General features: G+C 38.2%; 1 protein-coding gene across 5 annotated transcripts in view; it reads right to left on the bottom strand.

Moving 5' to 3' along the window:
- The window catches only part of HECTD4 (HECT domain E3 ubiquitin protein ligase 4), a 196340-nt gene that overhangs the window by 140441 nt on the left and 33522 nt on the right, over window positions 1-22377 (bottom strand). For all 5 annotated transcript variants that reach the window (XM_059895298.1, XM_059895299.1, XM_059895301.1 and 2 more), the window contains exons 2-4: window positions 5667-6184; window positions 1335-1424; window positions 537-667 (exon numbers count right to left, since the gene is read on the bottom strand). In XM_059895298.1, coding sequence (XP_059751281.1) covers window positions 537-667; window positions 1335-1424; window positions 5667-6184 — 739 coding nt within the window. The remainder of the gene's footprint in view (window positions 1-536; window positions 668-1334; window positions 1425-5666; window positions 6185-22377) is intronic.

Genomic DNA, 22377 nt, shown 5'->3' with positions numbered 1-22377 from the left:
TTCACTGAGATCACAGAATAAACAGATATGTAATACCTGTGAAACTGTGTAAAAACATTTTAATCTAGTCCCCTTTATTTAAAGGGGATACTTAACAATTCATGCTCCTTTGAACAATCTCTTTTTTTTTTTTTTTTTTTTTTTTGCTTTTAGGACAAGAGGTTCACCAGCATACACACAATAAATTACTAAAAGAAACAGTATCAGGCAACAAGACCTGATACTCTATTCGTGGACTTAAGGCTCCCATGCCCAAATTCAAATACCCAGGAATTTAAGTAATTCATGCCTCCTTGGCAGGAGTGTATGGATGATCCTTCTCCCTTGCGATAGTAAAACCTATCCATTTTCTTACCTCACTGAGTATCAGCTTTTATACTTTTACTGATAAAGCAGACAATGATTACCCTGTATAGGAACCTTGAGCTCTTAATTAAAAGGAATACAGAATTATATCTAAATCGTTTGCCACAATTATCTAAAACCACTCTTTTCATATCTTAATTTCAATCACAGGACCAAAACCCTTGCATTACCTTTATTTTCAGAACTGGAGCCAGTGTTGCTATCTGGTGCAGGCAACATGTCTTCATACCCCCATGATACTATGTGTTTGCCACCAAGCAAACAGGAGGGGGATCCAGGTCCCCCTTCCAAAAGCAACAGCCTAAATAGGGGAGACAGAGAATCATAAAGACACCAAGACTATCCATTTCAGCAAGAAGATAAAAGTCTACTTAACATCTCACAGAGCAGAAAACTAAAATATTTCTACACAAATACTATACATCTGAAAAGACATTAACAATACATATATTTTTAAATTAGAAAATTACAAAGTAGTGCTTATGGAAATGTTATAATAAAATTGTAGCTGTGTGTAAAATGTATATATTTTACATGTATACATATCTGAGAGAGAGAGATAGAGAGAAGGGGAGGGATGGAGAGAAAGGGGTATGAACTAGGAAACGCATATAACACATACAACACTAGGAGTAGTTATCTCTGAGTAGTGAGGTTATGAATGACGCTCACGTTTTTCTTTATACCTTAACGTCTTATCATCTTGAAACCTACAATAAGAATTCATTACAAGCTATTGCACTTTTTTACCACAAAAATTAAAAAATGAAAAATAACATGCTCTAGGAACACCTTCCAAGAAGGAAAGAAACAAAATTCTCACTTAAGATGAGAAGAATAACATACTTATTTTAAAATATGAGTCATTAATTGACAAAAAGAGTTTAGCAATTTACTTATTAAAAGAGCTTTTATGCACAAGGCTCCCTTGTGTAGAAGGAGGGTGAGGATCCAAAGTGACAACTTACCTATACAGCACATCGGCTACAGGCAGGGACCCTAGATCTGTCTGTTTCTGTAATAGATGGACTGTATGAACAAAAGTTTTCAATGATCCCCTAAAAATAAAAGGAAGGAACAGAAAATCATCAAAACTGAAACGTCAAATAAGGTTGTTAATGTCAATTTTATTAACCACACGGAGAGCTTCCAAATTGGGTCTGCTTCTGCCAATCAGTAGAGGTGTTGTACAAAATGTCAAAACAGACGTGATTCTTACCATGCCAGTTATGATATTCTTCTTGTATTTGCAAAGGTAAATAATGTTCCCCTAACATAAAAGTTCAAAACATAAAGCTCAAGCACAAAGAATGTGTGGCTATTATGCCTGATACTGTTTCATCATCAAGTTGATCTCTAGCTGAAGGAGATATTTCATAGGAAGAGATTATATTTAAAGTGTAGCAGTATTTCTAGGCTTAATTTTTTAATATCTTTGTTAAGTTCATCCATTTTACATAAACATCTCACACATTAAATATGACTGAAGAGGAAAACATTCAAATAATTAATACTTTGTGCTAAGAGGTGTTCCTTCTGCTTCCCCCGGCTGTGCAGTATGTGACTGTAATGCTTGCAGAGCTCACTAAGACCCCATTTCCTTTTGGTTCCCAAAGCTTGAGGCTCTGGGAAGTCTATAGTTTGGTCAGCAGGATCTAAAAGAAGGTGCTTTTAAGATGCACAAGACTTACCTGGCCAGATCCCAAGTATAAATCACCCCAAGAACATTTCCTGAGCTAAATGATCACCAGTATCAGATGGGCTGACTTCAGATTGCTACCTTATTCTCTTAGCCAAGGCTTTAATTGCTAGGTATCATGTGCCTAAACCCTAAAAAGAAATGGAATACCTAACACAGGACCAAGAAGGCCTAGAGTTCTCCTCTTTTTTTTTTTAAATTTTATTTATTTTTTATTTTTTATTTTTGGCTGCGCTGGGTCTTCGTTGCTACACGTGGGCTTTTCTCTGGTTGCAGCAACCGGGGGCTACTCTTCGTTGTGGCGTGCAGGCTTCTCATTGCGGTGGCTTCTCTTGTTGGGAGCACAGGCTCTAGGTGCGCGGGTTTCAGTAGTTGTGGCGCACGGGCTTAGCTGTTCCGCAGCATGTGGGATCTTCCCGGACCAGGGCTTGAACCCATGTCTCCTGCATTGGCAGGCGGATTCTTAACCACTGCGCCACCAGGGAAGCCCGAATCCTCCTCTTAATTGCCCCTTTCACTATATCTGGTGTTCAAAGAATCAAAACCAAAGAACCATATAAGGCAGGGAGGCAGCAGACACAGTATAAAAGCACAAGTTGGGAGTCAGGACCCACAGGCTCTGAAACCCGGCTCTGCCACTCACCAGCGGCACCATGTCAGTCCTGTTACCAAATTCCTATGTCCTTCATCTGTCCAATAGGGATACCTCCCCGGGGTACAACGAGGTTAAAAGAAAGGGGCAAAGGCACAATGGAACATTTAAAACATTAAACCGGGGCTTCCCTGGTGGCGCAGTGGTTGAGAGTCTGCCTGCCAATGCAGGGGCACGGGTTCGAGCCCTGGTCTGGGAAGATCCCACATGCCGCGGAGCAACTGGGCCCGTGAGCCACGATTACTGAGCCTGCGCGTCTGGAGCCTGTGCTCCGCAACAAGAGAGGCCGCGACAGTGAGAGGCCCGCGCACCGCGCACCGCGATGAAGAGTGGCCCCCGCTTGCCACAACTAGAGAAAGCCCTCGCACAGAAACGAAGACCCAACACAGTCATAAATAAATTAATTAATTAATTAAAAAAAAAATTAACCAGTCTAAAAAAAAAAACATTAAACCAATTATAAGATATTATTAGCTGCCAGATTCAGATTTTAAGAGTAAAATTTAGGGACTTCACTGGGGGTCCAGTGGGTAAGACTCCATGCTCCAATGCAGGGGGCCCGGCTTCAATCCCTGGTCAGGGAACTAGATCCCACATGCATGCTGCAACTACGTCTGCATGCTGCAACTAAGACCTGGCACAGCCTAAATAAATAAATAAATAGTAAAATTTAAACTCCTCCCATGACTCCTAAGCCCCTACATGGTCTGGACTCTCATCTCCTGCCTCTCTCCTACCATTGCATTCCAGCCACCCTGCTCACTTTGCTGTCCTACCCCAGGCACAGAAAAAGCATCAGATTTGTGCCACTTGCTGCTCCTCTTGCCTGGAACTCCCTGTCACTGGCTTTTTTGCATGGCTGGCTCTCTCTCATCATCTAGGCCTCAGCTCAAATGTCTCCTATTCAGTAAGGCTTTCCCTGGTATCTCTAGCTAATGCTGGCCCCCCACCTCCACTTAAGTCATTCTCTATTATTAAAATATCCTGATTTGTCTTCTTACAGTGAACATCCCTCTCAGAAATTATCTTATATATGCATTTGTTGCTAGTTGTCTGCCTCTCTCAGTCTCATGTAAACCTTGCAATTTTAGGGACCATTACCTTGCTCACTGCTGTATCCACACTGCCTAGTAGAGTCTCTTGCACGTGGTAAATGAACAATAATGACTGACAAAATGAAATCCATTCAACTGTAAGATTAGAGACCATGAGTCACCATGAGTCATTATTTCCCTAAGACCTAGCAAGGTTCCTGGCACATCAGAGATGTTCGATGAATGTTAGCTGGTTGAAATGAATGAACATCTTCAAAATATTTTTTTGGAAACGTTGTTCTGTCTTTGAGAGCATCAATCTCAAAAGTTCAATGATATGCTCCTAAATAACTTCATTTAAGGAGATGATCTAACACTGAAAAGCACATGATTGAGGTAAATAAAGTCCAGAACAAGGTGATAATATTAGCAATAATGTAGGTACCATCTAAAACAAAAACAAAAATACACACCCAAGAAGAAGAAAATAAAAAACACTCATTTCAACGTTTCTGCTGAACGGAATTTGGAATCTCAAGTACATGAAGCAATTTCAATAACTCTCTCTTGGTTCAGACGAAATTAGGGTACATAATAAAAAAGTGAGTTTTATGATCCCATGTTCATTAAAAACATTTGAAACTAAAGAGTTGATAATTATTCCAAACATCCTAAATCTGTCTAAAGATAGGACTATCTAAAAGCAAAATTTCCCAAAGTAGGACTTTTGCATTAATAACAAATCTATTCAGGGCTCAAAACTGTCTTCTGCATATCCAAAAAAAATAAATCAGTCCAATATAAAGCCTTTACAGGGAAACTTATTTCAGTACCACCCAATAATGTCTCCAGAATTAAGCTCATGTCAGGATTTCCATAATCAACCACAGTCTTCAAGGATCTAAAACTAGGCTATGACAGTTTGCTCAGGGCAAAGAAACTGACAATAAATGCTGGTGCCATTGTGCCTTAAAAATAGCTTCAGATTCAACCATTTGAAGGTCAACTTTGAAACCATAAAAATAGGGAAAGGAGTCTTATAGCTAGGAACTTCATAATCCTCAAAGAAGAACTTTTCCACATTCGCTTTGCTAACAAAAGGAAGAACTCAATCAAAGAAAAAATTATGAAGGGAGAGAGATTAGTGACACTAATCTATCAGACCGTGGTCCTAATTGGTCCCTAGACAATTAGGTTAGAAGAAAGCAAAGGTAGTGAAACTTTTTCTCACAAATATGTGAGAGTGATCATACAGTTTACTGGGCAGGAGAATGTAAGAAATCCTCTCCTGGAAAAGTAACTCCAAGCATGTTTCCTATTGACGGTACATCAGTAACATCAACTTACAAACGAAGGACAGTATACTATTAAATCTTGCTACACACAGAGAGATCTTTCAGTTAAATTGATGGAGCCAAGCATCAAGGTCCAGAAATATAATTTGTGACCAAGTCTGTGTGACTGAGTCCAGGTGAGTAATAACCCATTCACTCACTGACATACTCCTTACAGACATGCAGGAAAAAAAATTAAAAGCTCTACATATTTTTTGACTGTCCTTCCAGGAGAAATACAGATACAACATCCTCTACTAACTACCTGATGTAAAACAGTAACCATCTAAGGTTGAGTAGACAATGGCAAGTGTTGATTCTCCATTTTAAACTGTTTAAGCTGTTATCATGGTATAACAGAAAGCAAAAACTTGAACTTGGGTTTCAACTCCAGCTCCTGGTACCAAGTTTTGGTGGAAGCATCTTATGCATTGTCAAGGCTGCGAAATTCAATACTGAAAACGAAGAAGGACTTCTGAATGTTAAGACTTCCAACAAATACGCCTGCCCTCTTATTCACTCACCCAACCCAGGAAGCAGCCATCACAAGGTCACCAGTTGGTACCTTTGATTTTCCTTACCTGGCACATGCCAAAGCCACCAGGGCAGCAGCAGCATTTTCTTTTTGCTTATGTGGGATGTGTCGGCCTGTGTCAGAAGTCTCCTCTAGCCAAGAGCACAGCAAAGTTTCGATTCCATTCAGACAGTCAGCAGGCTCCTTGGTCAAGCTCAAAGGCTGGCAGTCGCGAAGGCAGTTCAATAGCACCTCAGCAGTTATGTTACAGAGAGAAGGGTCCGTTCTACTCTGGGACTGAATAAGGGGGAAGACCAGCAGGAGCCCCATCCTCGACGTGAAGGGAGCTTGCTCGGGTTGCTGCAACAAGCCCTGGCGTTTGAGCAGGGCCAAAGTTTCTTCGTCACCCGAACTTTCCCTTTCATGCTGTTCTTCCAAGGCCAGCTGGCGCTGGGCATTCCACAGTCCTCGCAAGGCATTCAGGCGGTATTCCAGCAGGCGGGCATACGCATTGCTCTGATTCCCACAAACGGAGCGCAAACGTTCTGCTAATTCCGTCGGATTCTTGGTCTCAAATGTTAAAATCTAAGGAAAGAACCAATAGAGAAGAAGTTGGTATGCACTGCTTTCACCACTGCTCTCATCTATGGAAGCAAATCTATCCAGTGGCATCTACAAATGGTCCACATCAAAAAATCTTTTAATTGTGGCCAAAGCCAGGTTGCCGATGGAGATTTTTTTCCTTGGCATTTCTGCTAATGCTCCTATTAAAAGTGAGATTAGAACCCAAATCATGAAAATAATTAAGTGTGGAGGTCAAAAGTTAATGTGAGTAGCTTATTTTAGAAAGTTGAGGTATAAATATTTATTCAATGCTCAGGTTATAAATCTAAGTCTCTAACTTCTATTACCAGGTAGGTTGTCAGTGAAAACAGAACAAGTTTCATCTTCAAGATCTAATATACCAACTAATAAATGATTGTTTATTATTCTTTGATTTTGAAGAACACTCCATTCTTACTACTGTTAATCCATTATTTCAATTGGTAACATGGTATAGATTTATCCAGTTCACACTGATAATGGATCCGCCCTTATTTTCTCACCAAAAACATACAATTATCAGGAGACCTCCTTCAGATTTTCAGCAGCTGGGGAAATGATAAAACCATTAAATCCTCAATCAACTAGGAAAGGAAACAGCTATGAAGATAAAGAATCAAACTAAATTTATGATGCAAATAATTTACGCATGTAAGTGTGACTAAGTTAAAATGAACAGACTGTTGTAACCAGCAAATAAGAGGCCACTCTTGGAACAAGCACATTAAAACAGATTATCAGGCGCCAGAAGTGTCTGGTTCTCAGTAGACCAGAAAGTCAGGGTGGGGAGAGGCTTGGAGTAAAAGCAAAGAAAATTCTGTCAAGTCATTGGCACTGACATTTTAAAGGGTCACAGGTCACTTTATTTCTCTCATAAACCTGCAAAATACTTCTTTTTTAATCTCTAATTTTGCCCTTAAAACTGTTAGCCCAATAAAACAACAAGAACTTCCAGAGAAATGTAAACCCTGTAACTGCCTAGCTTAGCTATACATGCAAGTCGCTAAACTGAACTGAAAAAATGTTCAGTTTGAAAACAAATTCCAATTCAAAAAATGAACTACGTATGCATCTCATTTAACTGATTTGAAAAAATATTCATTGTTTTAATAAGTAACCAATTCAAGCTTCAGTTCTAGTGTGTCAGATCAGAAATAATATCCAAATGCCATAAAATTTCAACCAACAACGTAGCAATAAAAAGAAATGAACTACTGATATCCACAACCTCAGTGAATCTCAATGGCATTTTGTTGAGTGAAAGAAGTCAATTTCAAAAGGTTCCATCTGCATTATTCTATTTATATGACTTTCTGGGAAAAAAAATCTATAGTGATAGAGAACAGATCAGTGGTTGCCAGAGGTTGGGGTACAGGCAGGGTGTGACTATGTAGGGATAGTATGAGGGAGTTTGGGGAGGCAAACAAATTGTTCTATATCCTGATTGTGCTGGTGGTTACATGAATCTATACATGTGTTAAGATTCATGGAACTGCACACCCACCCCCCAAAAAATGGTCAATTCTACCATATAATTTTTAAATAAAATTTAAAACAGTTGTAATCAGGCTATGGTTGCATTCAACTAGGTATCATTGGGTAAAGCGATATTGCAAATCATATTATTAAAAATAAGAACTAGGAACATTTTTATTTAGATTTTAATACAACAGTATCAAATAATGATTAAATGTCCTTTATCATCAAGTCATACAAATTGTATTTCCCTACCCTTTTGTCTTGACTCATCAAACACAAATTACCCTTTTGATTATTTTTCACATGACAGCAGATAAAATAACTCCAAATTCCTTTAAAAACGATCGCATTTCAAGGGCAACCATCCACCCTGAAGTAATCGTATCTAAGGAAGCTAGATTACCTTCTTTTTTTTTTTTTAAGATCGCTCCCCAAAAAAGTCAGTAACCAGCTTCCACCATTATGATCAACAACCAAAGACTGAGACACTTTTAATGTTATGAAAAGTGACAAAATTTTAAATTTGATCATCTCAAGGTATGAAGATCTAAACAAATAAATTTTGTTGCATTTTTTTAAAATGCTTTTCAATATTGATTTTGTGATCTCTACCCAATACAACTCTTTGATATAAAATACATATGTGAACTTCCCCGGTGGCGCAGTGGTTAAGAATCCGCCTGCCAATGCAGGGGGCATAGGTTCGAGCCCTGGTCCGGGAAGATCCCATATGCCGCAGAGCAACTAAGCCCATGTGCCACAACTACTGAGCCTGTGCTCTAGAGCTCGTGTGTCACAACTACTGAAGCCCTTGCACCTAGAGCCTGTGCTCTGCAACAAGAGAAGCCACCGCAATGAGAAGCCCATGCACCAAAACGAAGAGTAGCCCCCGCTTACCACAACTAGAGAAAGTCCATGCGCAGCAACAAAGACCCAACGCAGCCAAAGATAAATAAATAAATTAATTTTTAAAAATTATTTAAAAATTAATTAATTAAATACATATGTGCTCCAAATACATTTTTACGTATGCTACACTGAGCAGCGACTTATGTTATATGAAGCAACTACTAAAAAATTCAATACAGGCTTTTATTGGACACAAGAATCAAAGAACAATTCCGTAACATTAAACCCAGATATTTAGTTTTATTACCAATCTCAAACATAAGTGCTTCTGAAATACGATACTTCATGGTTCATAAAATGATGTATATGACAGAATCTGTAGCTAACTCCAAATATTAAGATTATCTGAAAAAATATATACTATACTTCTGTATTTTTCTGATGGTTCTATTTTTACAAGCACTTCAGTTATATCTTTGGCATTCCACTTGAAAGACAAATATTCTGAAAGGACTTGAGTTATAATATAATTAACCAAATATTATATAATATACACGCTTAAGTGACTGTTATGTTTATTGATTTAACAGTATCTAAAGCACACAATACTTTCAGAAATCCATTAGATTACTCAGCATTATCCATTTCAATGGCCTTATGAAAACTAAGAACTGTCTGATATGCTGCTGTTTTTAAGAATTCTAAAGTTTGAAGGTCATGGCCTAAAATCATTTCATAAAGATATCATACCTTTGGGTTTTAGTAAGTCAGCTATGGAGGATCTATTCTGGTACTTATGAATATTAAATGATTTGTCTCAGATCCTCATATAAAACCACTGCTCTTAGTAATGGCTCTTGACCAAGATAAAAGACTGTAATGTCATTATAAAATTAATACTTTTTCTTTAAAAAGGAAAAAGGCTATTTAAGGAAAAGGGAAGATCCCTGTCACCCTTAATCAGAAGACAGGTTTGCTAACTGTACTTTGGTGATAATGCTGAAGTCACCCCAATTAAGGGAATGACACTCAAAGCAATTTGTAGCCTTAATATAATTTTATCATATATGACATACATGTTTTTAAGCTAAACAACAATCATTCTGGAAAGCTAAGAGAAGGTAGGCAAAATATTCTTTGCCAGCCAAATCTGGCTTTGAACAAGACTCCAATATTTGACATAAGAAGTACAGAGGATCGGGACTTCCTCAGTGGCGCAGTGGTTAAGACTCCATGCTCCCAATGCAGGGGGCCCGGGTTTGATCCCTGGTCAGCAAACTAGGTCCCACGTGCATGCCACAACTAAGAGTTCGCATGCCACAACTAAGGAGCCCACATGCTGCAACTAAGAAGCCAGCGAGCCCCAACTAAGAAGCTTGCAAGCTGCAGCTAAGGAGCCCATGTGCCACAACTAAGGAACCCGCCTGCTGCAACTAAGACCTGGCGCAACCAAATAAATAATAAATAAATATATTTTAAAAAAAGAAGTATAGAGGATCATATTTTAGCCAATTTTTTTTTTCATTTGGGAAAACACAGAACATATACCTGTCAGCCATGATGAGAAATGTAAAACGCCAACATGCATTTCAAGTAAATATGGTAGGGAGAATAAGCATATAGAGGCTTTTCAGGTAACAGAGAATACTGTATAAACACATAAGGAAATTAACTAGACTAATAATTAGTAGAAAAATCAAGATTAGGGAATGAACTACCATATTCCCCTAAATGTTAATCTCAATTTCCATCTACTTTGCTCTTCAGAATAGCAGAGATGTAATTCTCTAAAAGGGTCAATCAAGATAGACGCTAAAAGATATATTATCTCCTACCTCTGAAAGAAATAGAAAGTAATCCCATTTTTAAGAATTTATCCTAAAGAAACATTCCAGAAATAAAAATGCACAGAGATTTTCACTGCAGTCTTATTATAGTGGAAAAAGTGGAAGCAATCTCAATATTCAGAAGTGTTCAATTAAATTATAACATATCACAATGGAATATTATGCAATAAATAAAAAATAATTAAAACTACACAACAATAAAAAGGAGTATAAAAACTGTACATGCCCCATAAAAAGGACTATGTAAAACATGCTTATTCAATTTTGAAATGTCATTGGTATTTGTGGTAATAGAAACATGAGGGGTTTTTTTCCTCTGTTAAAAAAAAAAAAGAAATAGTGATGACAAGTTGAATAGTTCATATTGAAGAAAAGCAGTCTTAACTAGAGCTGGTATTTTACAGAAGCAAACACTACCTTTAAATAACTGCTAGTCAAACAAATAGTGACACAATTGATACAATCAACATTTGGGGGACATATCTGACAGAGAACAATCACAAGTACCATAGGAAGTACTTTCCTTAAATCAATTCACTAGTCCCATCTATTGAACTTTGGCAGCAGTTTCTCTCACTGTAGGACTGGTGGTGGGATGGGAGAGACCACCACAGATGCTGGGAACTATCAGTGAACAATAAAACGTTTCACTCTCCAAAAAGAAATGATATTTAAAACTCAGGATCACTCAAGCTCCAAATAAATTACTATACTCCCTAGTATGGTACAGTAACTGATTCAATTCATTATATGAACCTGTCAGCATAAAAGAAATTTATACCTGGATTATTCCAAAGCAGATCAACTGGCCAGACTCACAAGCCCAGGACAAAACTTTTCAGTAGAGTCTATAGCATACCGAAACCCTCTCAAATGTTAGAGTGAGTTTTTAAACCCTTCTACAGATTTTCCTACCATTTTTACATTATGAAGATGGCAATCATGGCCAAATTGAATTGCATATGGCAACTCAAAGATCAGAAAGATTTCATGTGAACCAAGTAAATGAATCACAAATAGAAGGATGGAATTCTATCTCTAAAACGAAAGCCTAAATCAAGAGTGGATCCCTTATCAATTAAATTAGACCCTGAAGCTGCATGACCTTATCCAATCTTGGAAATACGTGTTCAAACTCTCAACATCACCTATTTTTTTAAAAGGGTCTTGGACTTCCCTGGTGGTGCAATGGTTAAGAATCCACCTGCCAATGCCGGGGACATGGGTTCGAGCCCTGGTCAGGGAAGATCCCACATGCTGGGGAGCAACTACGCATGGGCACCACAACTGTTGAGCGTGCGCTCTAGAGCCCGCGAGCCACAACTACTGAAGCCCACGCGCCTAGAGCCCATGCCCCGCAATAAGAGAAGCCACCGCAATGAGAAGCCCGTGCACCGCAACTAAGAGTAGCCCCCACTCGCCACAACTAAAGAAAGTCCATGCGCAGCAACAAAGACCCAACGTAGCCAAAGATAAATAAAATTTTTTAAAATGTTTAAAAAAATAAAATAAAATAAAAGAGACTTTAAGGGTCTTAACTGATAACCACAATTAAATTTCACACTTTATTTTAACTCATGAGTTTTAGCCCCTAGCTTGGTGCCAAAACTAGGAATGGACCCTGACTTGTCACCAGACTAATTAGCTTTGGCTCAGCCCTATAAAGCTTTCTCCAGCACATGGTGATTTTTCCTAGATCTCTGTCCAACTGCTTTTGAGAGCAGGATTGTTAGGACTCTGAGGACTCCCACATATAAGAAATCACTGTTCAGATTCTTTTTCATAAAAGTTCCATCTTGTCCTGTCCCTGCCCAGTCTTCATCTTTTGTCATGTTCCATGATCAGGGTCCCATTTTTCCATCTCCCTGCTAATGTAGCCTGAATGTCCATACCACTCAGTCTAAATCCCACCTATCATTCAGAACCCAGCTCTGCTCCACCGCCAACTTTGAAAAACTCTGATTTCCTCCCTCTTTTCTTCCTCCCTCTTCCCCTCCACAGAATAATTTTTTGGTGTTCCCATATTGTCCAGGATATATCTCTATCTGAGGGTCAGATACCTCTATCAGAGGGTCAGATACAAACTCTAAGGATAAATGTGTCTGGTATTTCAATAGGAAATGTATCAATGATTTGTTTTTAATAAACGATGTCCATAAAGGAAATGTAGTGAGTGGTATATAGAGTGACTCTTCAAAGCTGATCTGAGGCATAGAGTCCAAATCTAAAAATTTCTCTGTTACAAAATCATTTTTTTCACCAACACAAAATCTTGACAAAGCCAATACAGATCATCTTCCTATGCTTAGTAATCAACAGAATAAAATTCGGAGAAAGATGTAGAAATGAACTCTCAAAATGGTTTCAACACTATAAATTTTATTATTAGGAGTATTTAAAGAAAAAAGATATCTATGCAGAGACTAACTTTACCTGTTATTGCTTGAATTACATACTTAATGTAAAGACTATTGTGACATATTCACCAAATGCTTAGCATAAATATATCTTAGTAAGAAAATCACTGTTGACAATTTAAAAATACAAAAGTATAACAAAGAAGGAAATTACAGAGCTCCCAATATGTGTAACACATACCACACTCTACTATAATGTTATTTAGATCTGTCCCCCCTTTCAACTGTGAGCTCTGAAAGGGGAAACCATGTCTTCTTCATATTTGTACCCCCAGAGCTTAGCACAGTGTCTGGCACATAAAAGTTTGATAAATTAATGAATGAGAAGATACATAAATTCCAAGAATAATTCTCTTAAGATGTACATCTGGTTCCCACTGTACATCTGAGTAACCTTCTCTCACTTGGACTAATTGTAATTCTGCCTTCTGGAGCAATGGAATATAATTCTTCCTCTTCCACGTAAGACTATTTCAATTAGGTGAAGAAAATATACGTGACAGGGAGGGAACATGAGGATATGAGTTAGGGCAGTTGCTCAACCCTGGCTAAACATTAGAACTGCCTTGAGAGCTTTTAAATAATACCGAATAGGTCCCACTCCAGCCCGATTAACTCAAAATATCTAGGGATGGAACCTAGTTTTCGTTTTTGTTTTTTTTTTAACTCCACAGGTGAATTCGATGTGAGCCAAGATTACAAACCACTGAGTTAAGGAAACTAGGTTCTAGACCAGCCTCTGCAAATAACTCTCCCCTTAGGCATTTTACTTAAATTCTCTCAGCCTGTGTTTCTACATCTATAAAATGACGGGTTTACACTGTTAAGATCAAAGGAAATAATGTATAGGGAGTGCTCTGAAAAACTTGAAACTGCTAAATAATTGTTAGGACATTAAAGATGCTTCCTTATTTTGGACCAGGTCACCACAAAGAAAGGGAACTTTTCCAGATAACCCTATAAGGAAGACCCGACTAGATAAAACCTGGGAGTGTTAAGGGTGGGGTAAGGGAGGTATGAATTAAACACATGCTTCATTTGAGCCACCACCATTTTTAAAAATGTTAATATAATCTTAATACATTAGTAGAATTTCAGTGTCAGAAGCAAGGGAGGTAATAATCCCATTTATATTCTGCAATGGTCAAACTATAACTGGAATATCCTGTTCAAAGTACCTCATTTTAAAAGGTCTTTAACAGACTGTGTGTCCAGAAGAGGTGATGTGACTAATCTGGCAATCACATCACATGAGAAATGGTAAGGAACTAGGGATGCGTGGCCTACAAAGGTGAGTTGGAAGGGGGAGCTGCCTTCATAAGTTTCAAGGGCTGTCATGTGGAAGAGGAAGACTTACTCTCCTCCCTTATTGCTCCAGGAGAGGCAGAAACAGGAAGTTACTGGGATGCACAGCCTAATAAACAACTTGATAATAATTCAAACAGAATTCCTGGATGTATTTACTCTTTAAAAAAGATTCTTGGGATCCAATTATAAACATTGTTTCAAAAGGTCTAGGATATACCGTGTAATCTGCATCTAAAGTAGGCTCTCTGGATGACTCTGGGTAGTCCTTTTTTTTTTTTTTAATATAATGATCTTTATAAAAAGGCTTATTTTAATGTAATTCACACACCATAAAATTCATCCACTTAAAGTATACAATCCAATGGCTTTTAGTGTATTCACAGTTGTGCATTCATTACCACAATTTTAGAACATTTGCATCACCTCCAAAAGAAACTCTGTACCCATTAGCAGTCACTCCCCATGGCCCCCCAAATCTTTCAGCCCTAGGCAATCACTAATCTACTGTTGCTATAGATTTACCTATTTTCTTTACATTTAATAGAAATGGAATCATACTCTGAGGGGTATTTTGTGACTGCCCTCTTTCACTTAGCATACTGTTTAAAATTCGTCCATGTTGTAGTATGTATCAGTACTTCACTCCTTTTTATTGCTGAATAATATTCCATTTAATGGATATACCATATCTTATTTATCCATTCATCAGTTGATGGACACAAGTTCTTTCCATTTTTTGGGCAATTATGAATAATGCTGCTATGAATATTCAAGTACAAGTTTTTGTATGGACATAGCTTTATAACCAAGAGGGATGAAAACATAAGAGTGAAACTGCCAAATCATACGGTAACTCTGTTTACCTTTTGGAGGAACTGTTCAACTGTTTTCCAAAGTGGCTGCACCATGTTACATTCCCACCAGTAATGTATAAAGATTTCAATTTCTCCACATTATTGCTAACACTTGTTATTATCTGTCTTTTGATTAGAGCCATCCAAGGGGGCTTGAAGTGGTAACTCATGTGGTTTTGATTTGCATTTCCCTGAAGGCTAATGATGTTGAGCATCTTTTCATAAGCTTTTCATCTTTTCATAAGGTCATTCACATATCTTCTTTGGAAAAAGGACAGTCCATTTTAAGAAACAATAATTTTGCCAAGCCAGTAAGGACAGTAAGTTCAATGGACAGAAACACATCAAATACATTTAAATCCACAAATTTATAATATTTTTTAAAAACCCCACCATTGGAGGATGTTGGCAAACCAACTCTATTTTTGGTAAACTGGTTAATATAGGGAAAGAGTCAATCATTTACCCTGCCTTTCTTATATGACCTGTCCACCTAGGTAAGCAAACAGTTGATAAAAGAAAACTTCTCTGTATAGAAGAATTCCAGCTAATAAATGAAGAAATGACAGGCTATCACCATTTTGCAATCTCAGTGTACTAGATCTAGGCATTGAGCTTTAGCAGCTGCAAACATCACACAAAAATAAGCTGACATTATGTGCCTAATGATGAAAATATACACCACCACCCGTAAAGCAATCTTGCCAAAAAATAAGGGAAAAACAAAATCAAACTTAAACCTGATGGAACCGTGGTCTAGAAGTGAGATCCAAATGTGAATTTACAGGAAATAGAGAGGACAGAAAAAAGATGTTAAACTATACCAAGGGGGTGCAATAAGCATAATCTAGACCATAGGAAACTCAACAGGACAAAGAACCAACTTTCTTCAACAAATAAATTGCAAGGCAGAGAAAAAAAAAAAAAAAAGAGAGAAGAGAAGGAGAAGTAATATGTAGTTTAAAAAACATTATATCCTGGGCTTCCCTGGTGGCGCAGTGGTTGCGAATCTGCCTGCCAATGCAGGGGACACGGGTTCGAGCCCTGGTCTGGGAAGATCCCACATGCCGCGGAGCAACTAGGCCCGTGAGCCACAATTACTGAGCCTGCGCGTCTGGAGCCTGTGCGCGTCTGTGGCCTGTGCTCCACAACAAGAGAGGCCGCGATAGTGAGAGGCCCAGGCACCGCGATGAAGAGTGGCCCCCACTTGCCGCAATTAGAGAAAGCCCTCACACAGAAACGAAGACCCAACACAGCCATAAATAAATAAATAAATAACCCCCCCCCCCAAAAAAAAAAGAATCTGCCTGCCAATGCAGGGGACACGGGTTCGAGCCCTGTTGTGGGAAGATCCCACATGCCGCGGAGCAACTGGGCCCGTGAGCCACAATTACTGAGCCTGCGCGTCTGGGGCCTGTGCTCCGCAACAAGAGAGGCCGCGATAGTGAGAGGCCCGCGCACCGCGATGAAGAGTGGCCCCCACTCGCCACAACTAGAGAAAGCCCTCGCACAGAAACGAGGATCCAACACAGCCATAAATAAATAAATAAATAAATAAATAAATAAATTTTTTTTAAAAAAAGAAAAAGACTGGAGAATAAATGTACCTTTATAAAAAAAAAAAAAACATTATATCCTCATTTATATCCTCATCCAAACAACCTTTTAAAAATATTAGCACAATCACTATTGGAAATGTGAATGCTGACTGCATATTTAATTATATTAAAGAAATACTGTTAATTTTTAAAGATATAAAATATTATGATTATGTTTTTTAAAGGAGTCCTCATCTTTTAGATACATATTGAAATACTTATGGATAAAGTGACAGGATGTCATGGATTTACTTTAAAATAATAAGGGAATAATATGGGAAAGAGAACTAGGTGGCAGCATAGGTGAAACAAGATCAGCCATGAGTTGAAAATTGTCGAAGTTGGTGATGGGTACATAAGGGTTCATTATGCAATTCTGTCTACTTTAATATTTTGGGGAAATTTTCCAAATTTTTATAAGAAAAGGGTTTTTTAAAAAAAAGCTTGTCAAAACCAAAAGCTTAAGAGGCTCTAAGAGCCCCTCCACTGGTCACAATCAAGAAGAAACTGGATGGCTCTTTATTAGTTCTTGTAATGTAAATGACACACAAGGATTTCTTCTTCCAATGCTAGGATTCTATTAAAGTGAGCAGTCTTTAAAAAGACTAGCTAAATCACCTCAATTTGCCACTTAATTTTGCTACTAGAAACTTTAATAAAAACTTAATTTTGCTAATAGACTCTCAAAATTGTGTAAAAACAACTATGATTAATCTAGTTTCCTAAGTAAATATATTTGCTTAAATGCTTACCCTTAAGGAACACAACAAAAGAACAAACAAATTAATCAAATGAGGATATACATTTTAAAATTACTTTTTAAAGTGCCAAATGCAATTCATCCCTAAGGTACAATTATTGTTAGTATGTGCAATATGTTTATCATCAAACAATATACTTCATGAGACAAGGGCATGATAACATTTTCTGGGATTGATGACTAAACATCTGTTCCCTCAAAATACATGCACAAATATACTATCTTCCTGAGCAGCTAGGTTATAGTTACTGCCTCCCCCCTCAAAATACTATTTTACCAACTTATGTTTAGCCAAAAAGATTTAACATGGGATAGAGTAAAAACAGAAACAAGCCAAACAGAAACCTAAAAAGCATGCCAATTCATGTAATGAGTACCAAAGAATCACTGGATTATTTTCATGAGAAGGAAGAATGTGTGCAGAAAATATTAAGTTTAGTGGTTAGGAGATGAGGCAAGAGAAATAATACATATAACACAGTATCTGTAGCATATGTATTAATTTAACCAAACCCCTTCTCTACATTACTACAGTATTCAATATCAACATTTTTACCTTCTTATTAGTGTAGTTTTTTGTTTGTTTTTGCATTCTGAACTAAATTTTTTGAAGTTTGTACTAAACTTTATAAAATTGCTTAGAAAAATCTCCTGGTAAAATGCAAAAGTATCGAACTACTGAGAAGAATGTGAAACAACAGTAATTCTTAGACACTTCTGGTGGAAACATAAATTAGTACAGACACCTTAGAAAACAATTGGTATTGTCCAGTTAAAATGAAAATGAAAAAAATAAAAAAATTAAAAAAAAAGAATTGTTTTAGCTCCTGGTGGCTGCTATAACAAATCACCATACTTAGTGGCTTAAAACAACAGATATTTATTTTCTCACAGTTCTGGAGGCCAGAAGTCCAAAATCAGTATCACTGGGCCAAATTCCAGGTGTTGCTGGCAGGGCTGCACTCCCTCCAGAGGCTCTAGTAAAGAGTTTGTTTCTCGGCTCTTCCACCTTTTGGTGGCTGCTGGCATCCTGAGCTGTGGCTACATCACTTCAATCTCTGCCTCTGTGATCACAGGGCCTTCTCTTATACTCGGTGTAATTTCCGTTGGCCTCTCCTCTATTAAGGACACTTGTGACTGCATTTAGGGCCCACCTGATTATCTAGGATCATCTCCCCAGCTCAAGATCCTTAACTTAATCACACCTGCAAAGATCCTCTTTCCACATAAGGTAACATTTATAGGTTCCAGGTATTAGGACCTGTTATCTTTAGGGACCATCCTTCAGCCTGCTCCATGCATATCGCCTACAATACAGCAATCCACTCCTGGGTAATTCCCTACAGAAACTCTTGCACATTAACACCAGATGACAAGTACAAGAATATTTACAGCAACATTGTTTACAATAACAAAAAAAAACCTGGAAACAACTCAAATATTCATCAACAAAATGGATACACTGTGATGTATTCATATAATTACACAGGAGTGAAAACAGAAGTACAGCTACACACATCAACATGGAAGAATCATATAACACATGTGGAGCAGAAAATAAAGCAAGTCACAAAAATTACATATGGCATACTACATTTATATAATAAGGTCTTAAAACACACAAAACTGAGCTCTGTAATGTTTAGAGTTGTGTGCATACTATAAAACAATACAGAAAAGCAAAAGAAAAACAAACACAAAATTCAAGATAGTGGTATCCTATGTGGGAGAGAGGGAGGGTTGAATGGTGGAGCATGCAGGGGTCTTTAAAGGGATTGGTAAGGACCCATTTCTTAACTGGGTGGTGGAATAACAGAATATATTTTTTTAATTTAGTTTAATTTATATATTCAAAAGTTCTACCCAGAAATACATACCTTCCATATATACCATTTGAATTCATGATATATTTAATAATGAAAATGTTGTAATTTCCATTGTTTATTCTAGCTCTGAAAAGCAGACCAAGATCATTATCCCCACTGCTGATAAGCACTTAGTGGTTTCTCTAGAAACACAGTCACTGTCTAACGAGAGTATTCCCAGTATCAGGTGTGAATAGCCCAAGCACTTCCCATTTGTAGGAAGAGTGTGAGCGGGTGGCACAAGCTAAGCTTTGGGTAATGCTGCAGTTGGCTCTGCCTCCTGGAGGAGGTGCTGACTGTCTAGGGAGACAGAGACTCTTTTTTTTTTAAATTTTTTTTTTTTAATTATTTATTTATTTTATTTTTGGCTGTGTTGGGTCTTCGTTTCTGTGCGAGGGCTTTCTCCAGTTGTGGCAAGCGGGGGCCACTCTTCATCGCGGTGCGCGGGCCTCTCACTGTCGTGGTCTCTCTTGTTGCGGAGCACAGGCTCCAGATGCGCAGGCTCAGTAATTGTGGCTCACGGGCCTAGCTGCTCCGCGGCATGTGGGATCTTCCCAGACCAGGGCCCGAACCCGTGTCCCCTGCATTGGTAGGCGGACTCTCAGCCACTGCGCCACCAAGGAAGCCCGAGACAGAGACTCTTGATGCCTCCCAGGGGATGTGTGGCAATGCCGAGAAATATTTTGGGTTGTTACAAGTACAGAGGTGTTACTGGCATCTAGTGGGTAGAGGCCAGGGACGGACATCCTGCAATGTACAGGGAAGCCCCTGCAGCAGAGAATCATCTAGCTGAGGGTGAAAAAATACTGCTCTATAGTAACCATTTGATTGAATGCATGCAATAAGCCTAACTAACTACTGCCACCTGACATTGAGTGTGACGAACAACCTCCCATTAGGGACATAGGAAGTCCCAGTTTGCAAAATTTGTCAATCCTCAGAATTGTGCACAGGAGGGATTCTAATCATATGCTCAATTAAAATACAAGTTCTACAGATAATTATTGTTACCAGAGGGATTCTGATAGATTGTAAACTTCTCAAGGGTGCACACTTAGATTCATTCATCTCTTTATCTTCTGCACTAAAATCTCAGCGTGTTTTGAATTCTTTCTCCCGAAATAAGGCACAGAGCACAGCACCTGGCATGTAGTAAGCACTCAATAACATTAGTTAATATTAGTTGAAAAATATCTTTTTCAAATTTATTTCAAACTCTCTCATTATGGCTTACAACTTTGTCTGTTTTGTTCCCTAGTGTATCCCAAACACCAGAGAACCTGGTACATGACAGGTGCTCAATAAATATTTACTGAATGAGCAAATGACTAAAGATGCTACCTGACAGTGCACATACATGCCCAACAAAACAAAATAAAACAAACAACAGAAAGCAATAGACACAATAAGGCACCATTTGCAAACACACTCCTAGATCAGTACTTCCAATGACTTCTTTAGTCAACATGAACAAAGAAGCTGAAATCAGTGTCATCCATACTTTGATTATAAGATCAGAGACGTTCATTTTAAACCTATAGCCTGTAATTGTTTGGCTGGGGTAGGCAAGAACATGAATAGGCACCAAGCGACTACTCAGTAAAAATTACCGATGACCATGGCTGACCCCTAAATACCTCTAAGAAATGCTGCATCTTTTATGCCACGAAATCTTGCCCTTCTCATCAATTCCTGCTCACAGCTGCGCCTGACTAATTAAAACTGCCTGGAAACCTCGTCTATCACTTTACTGGCTATTTCTTCTACTAAATCAAGACTCCACTTTAGAATTCAAATCCATCTGTCTCCCTCAGTCTGCAAAGAACAAATGTTCAGTAAAACTAACCAGCTAGCTAAAATTAAATGTACCTTTTGTAGCTAAGACTTAATATGTTGTTGGGGGCAGGGAGCAAGGAGTATAAGGATAAACCACTAAAAAAGAAGGTAACAGGGCTTCCTTGGTGGCGCAGTGGTTGAGAATCCGCCTGCCGATGCAGGGGACACAGGTTCCAGCCCTGATCGGGGAAGATCCCACATGCCGCGGAGCAACTAAGCCCGTGCGCCACAACTACTGAGCCTGTACTCTAGAGCCCATGAGCCACAACTACTGAAGCCCACGCGCCTAGAGCCCGTGCTCCGCAACAAGAGAAGCCACCGCAATGAGAAGCCCGCGCACCGCAACGAAGAGTAGCTCCCGCTCGCCGCAACTAGAGAAAGACCACGCACAGCAACGAAGACCCAACACAGCCAAAAATAAATAAACTAATTAAAAAAAAATCATTATTAAAAAAAAAGAAGGTAACACAAAGCTTAACTATATTAGATACTTAACCATATTAGATTACATATTAGATATGCAACTCCTATCTTAGCAAATCAGGGACAAATCCAGAAACTCGTGGCTAAAAAAGATTTACGTCTAAAGGCAACTTTCTGGAGAATTTAACACATGTCAAGCATTGCTCTTCCAAAATAATTGCATAGGGCTATCAACCCCAAAGTTTTGCTCGTCCATTTTCCTCTCATCTGAACATTAGAAAACCTAAACTGGCTCAAAACCTATAGCTTCACTTTTGATATCTAAAATACAGATGATTCATTGCTGACCTACTGGTCCCGTCCCATGATCAGAAAAACATAAGAAAAAAATCCACTTTTTACGGCCTTTATCTGGAACCTACAACTTCAAACTTCTAAGAGTTTTATAAATTATGACAGCAAAAAAAATAAAATTCCCCCTCTTAATGCAACTTTTATTATCACTTCTGAGTTATAAAGTCCTTGCCTAGATGTGATAAAGGAGGAACACATGAAAAAGACCTATCGCATTATGGATTTTAACAGCCAGAAGTTGCTTCTGTGAGGTTTTGGATTGATTAATTTTTGCTGCCAAAGCCACATGTACCAAGTTATACCATGTTATACTTATGTCCTGAAACATCAAAAAATATCTAAAGTTCAATTTTTCTTTCCAACATGATTTTTTACCAGAGAAATCCTTTCTCTAGTAAGCAATGAAACAGACAACAAAATGAAGCATTAAAAATTTTACATCTTGGAATTTATTTCAAAAACACTACAATTTACCACATCAGTGCAATGTATATTTAACTTACAACATTCTATGCTACCCAGGGGTTACTGATAAAATGAAAAATGAGGTTCCTTCTTTTTCTTCAAAATCATATAACTGCAATT

The sequence above is a fragment of the Balaenoptera ricei genome, chromosome 14 (assembly GCF_028023285.1).
Source record: "Balaenoptera ricei isolate mBalRic1 chromosome 14, mBalRic1.hap2, whole genome shotgun sequence".
Classification (NCBI taxonomy): domain Eukaryota; kingdom Metazoa; phylum Chordata; class Mammalia; order Artiodactyla; family Balaenopteridae; genus Balaenoptera; species Balaenoptera ricei.
Note: the sequence above shows the minus strand (reverse complement) of the source record. Positions and strands in the feature narration are given on the sequence as shown.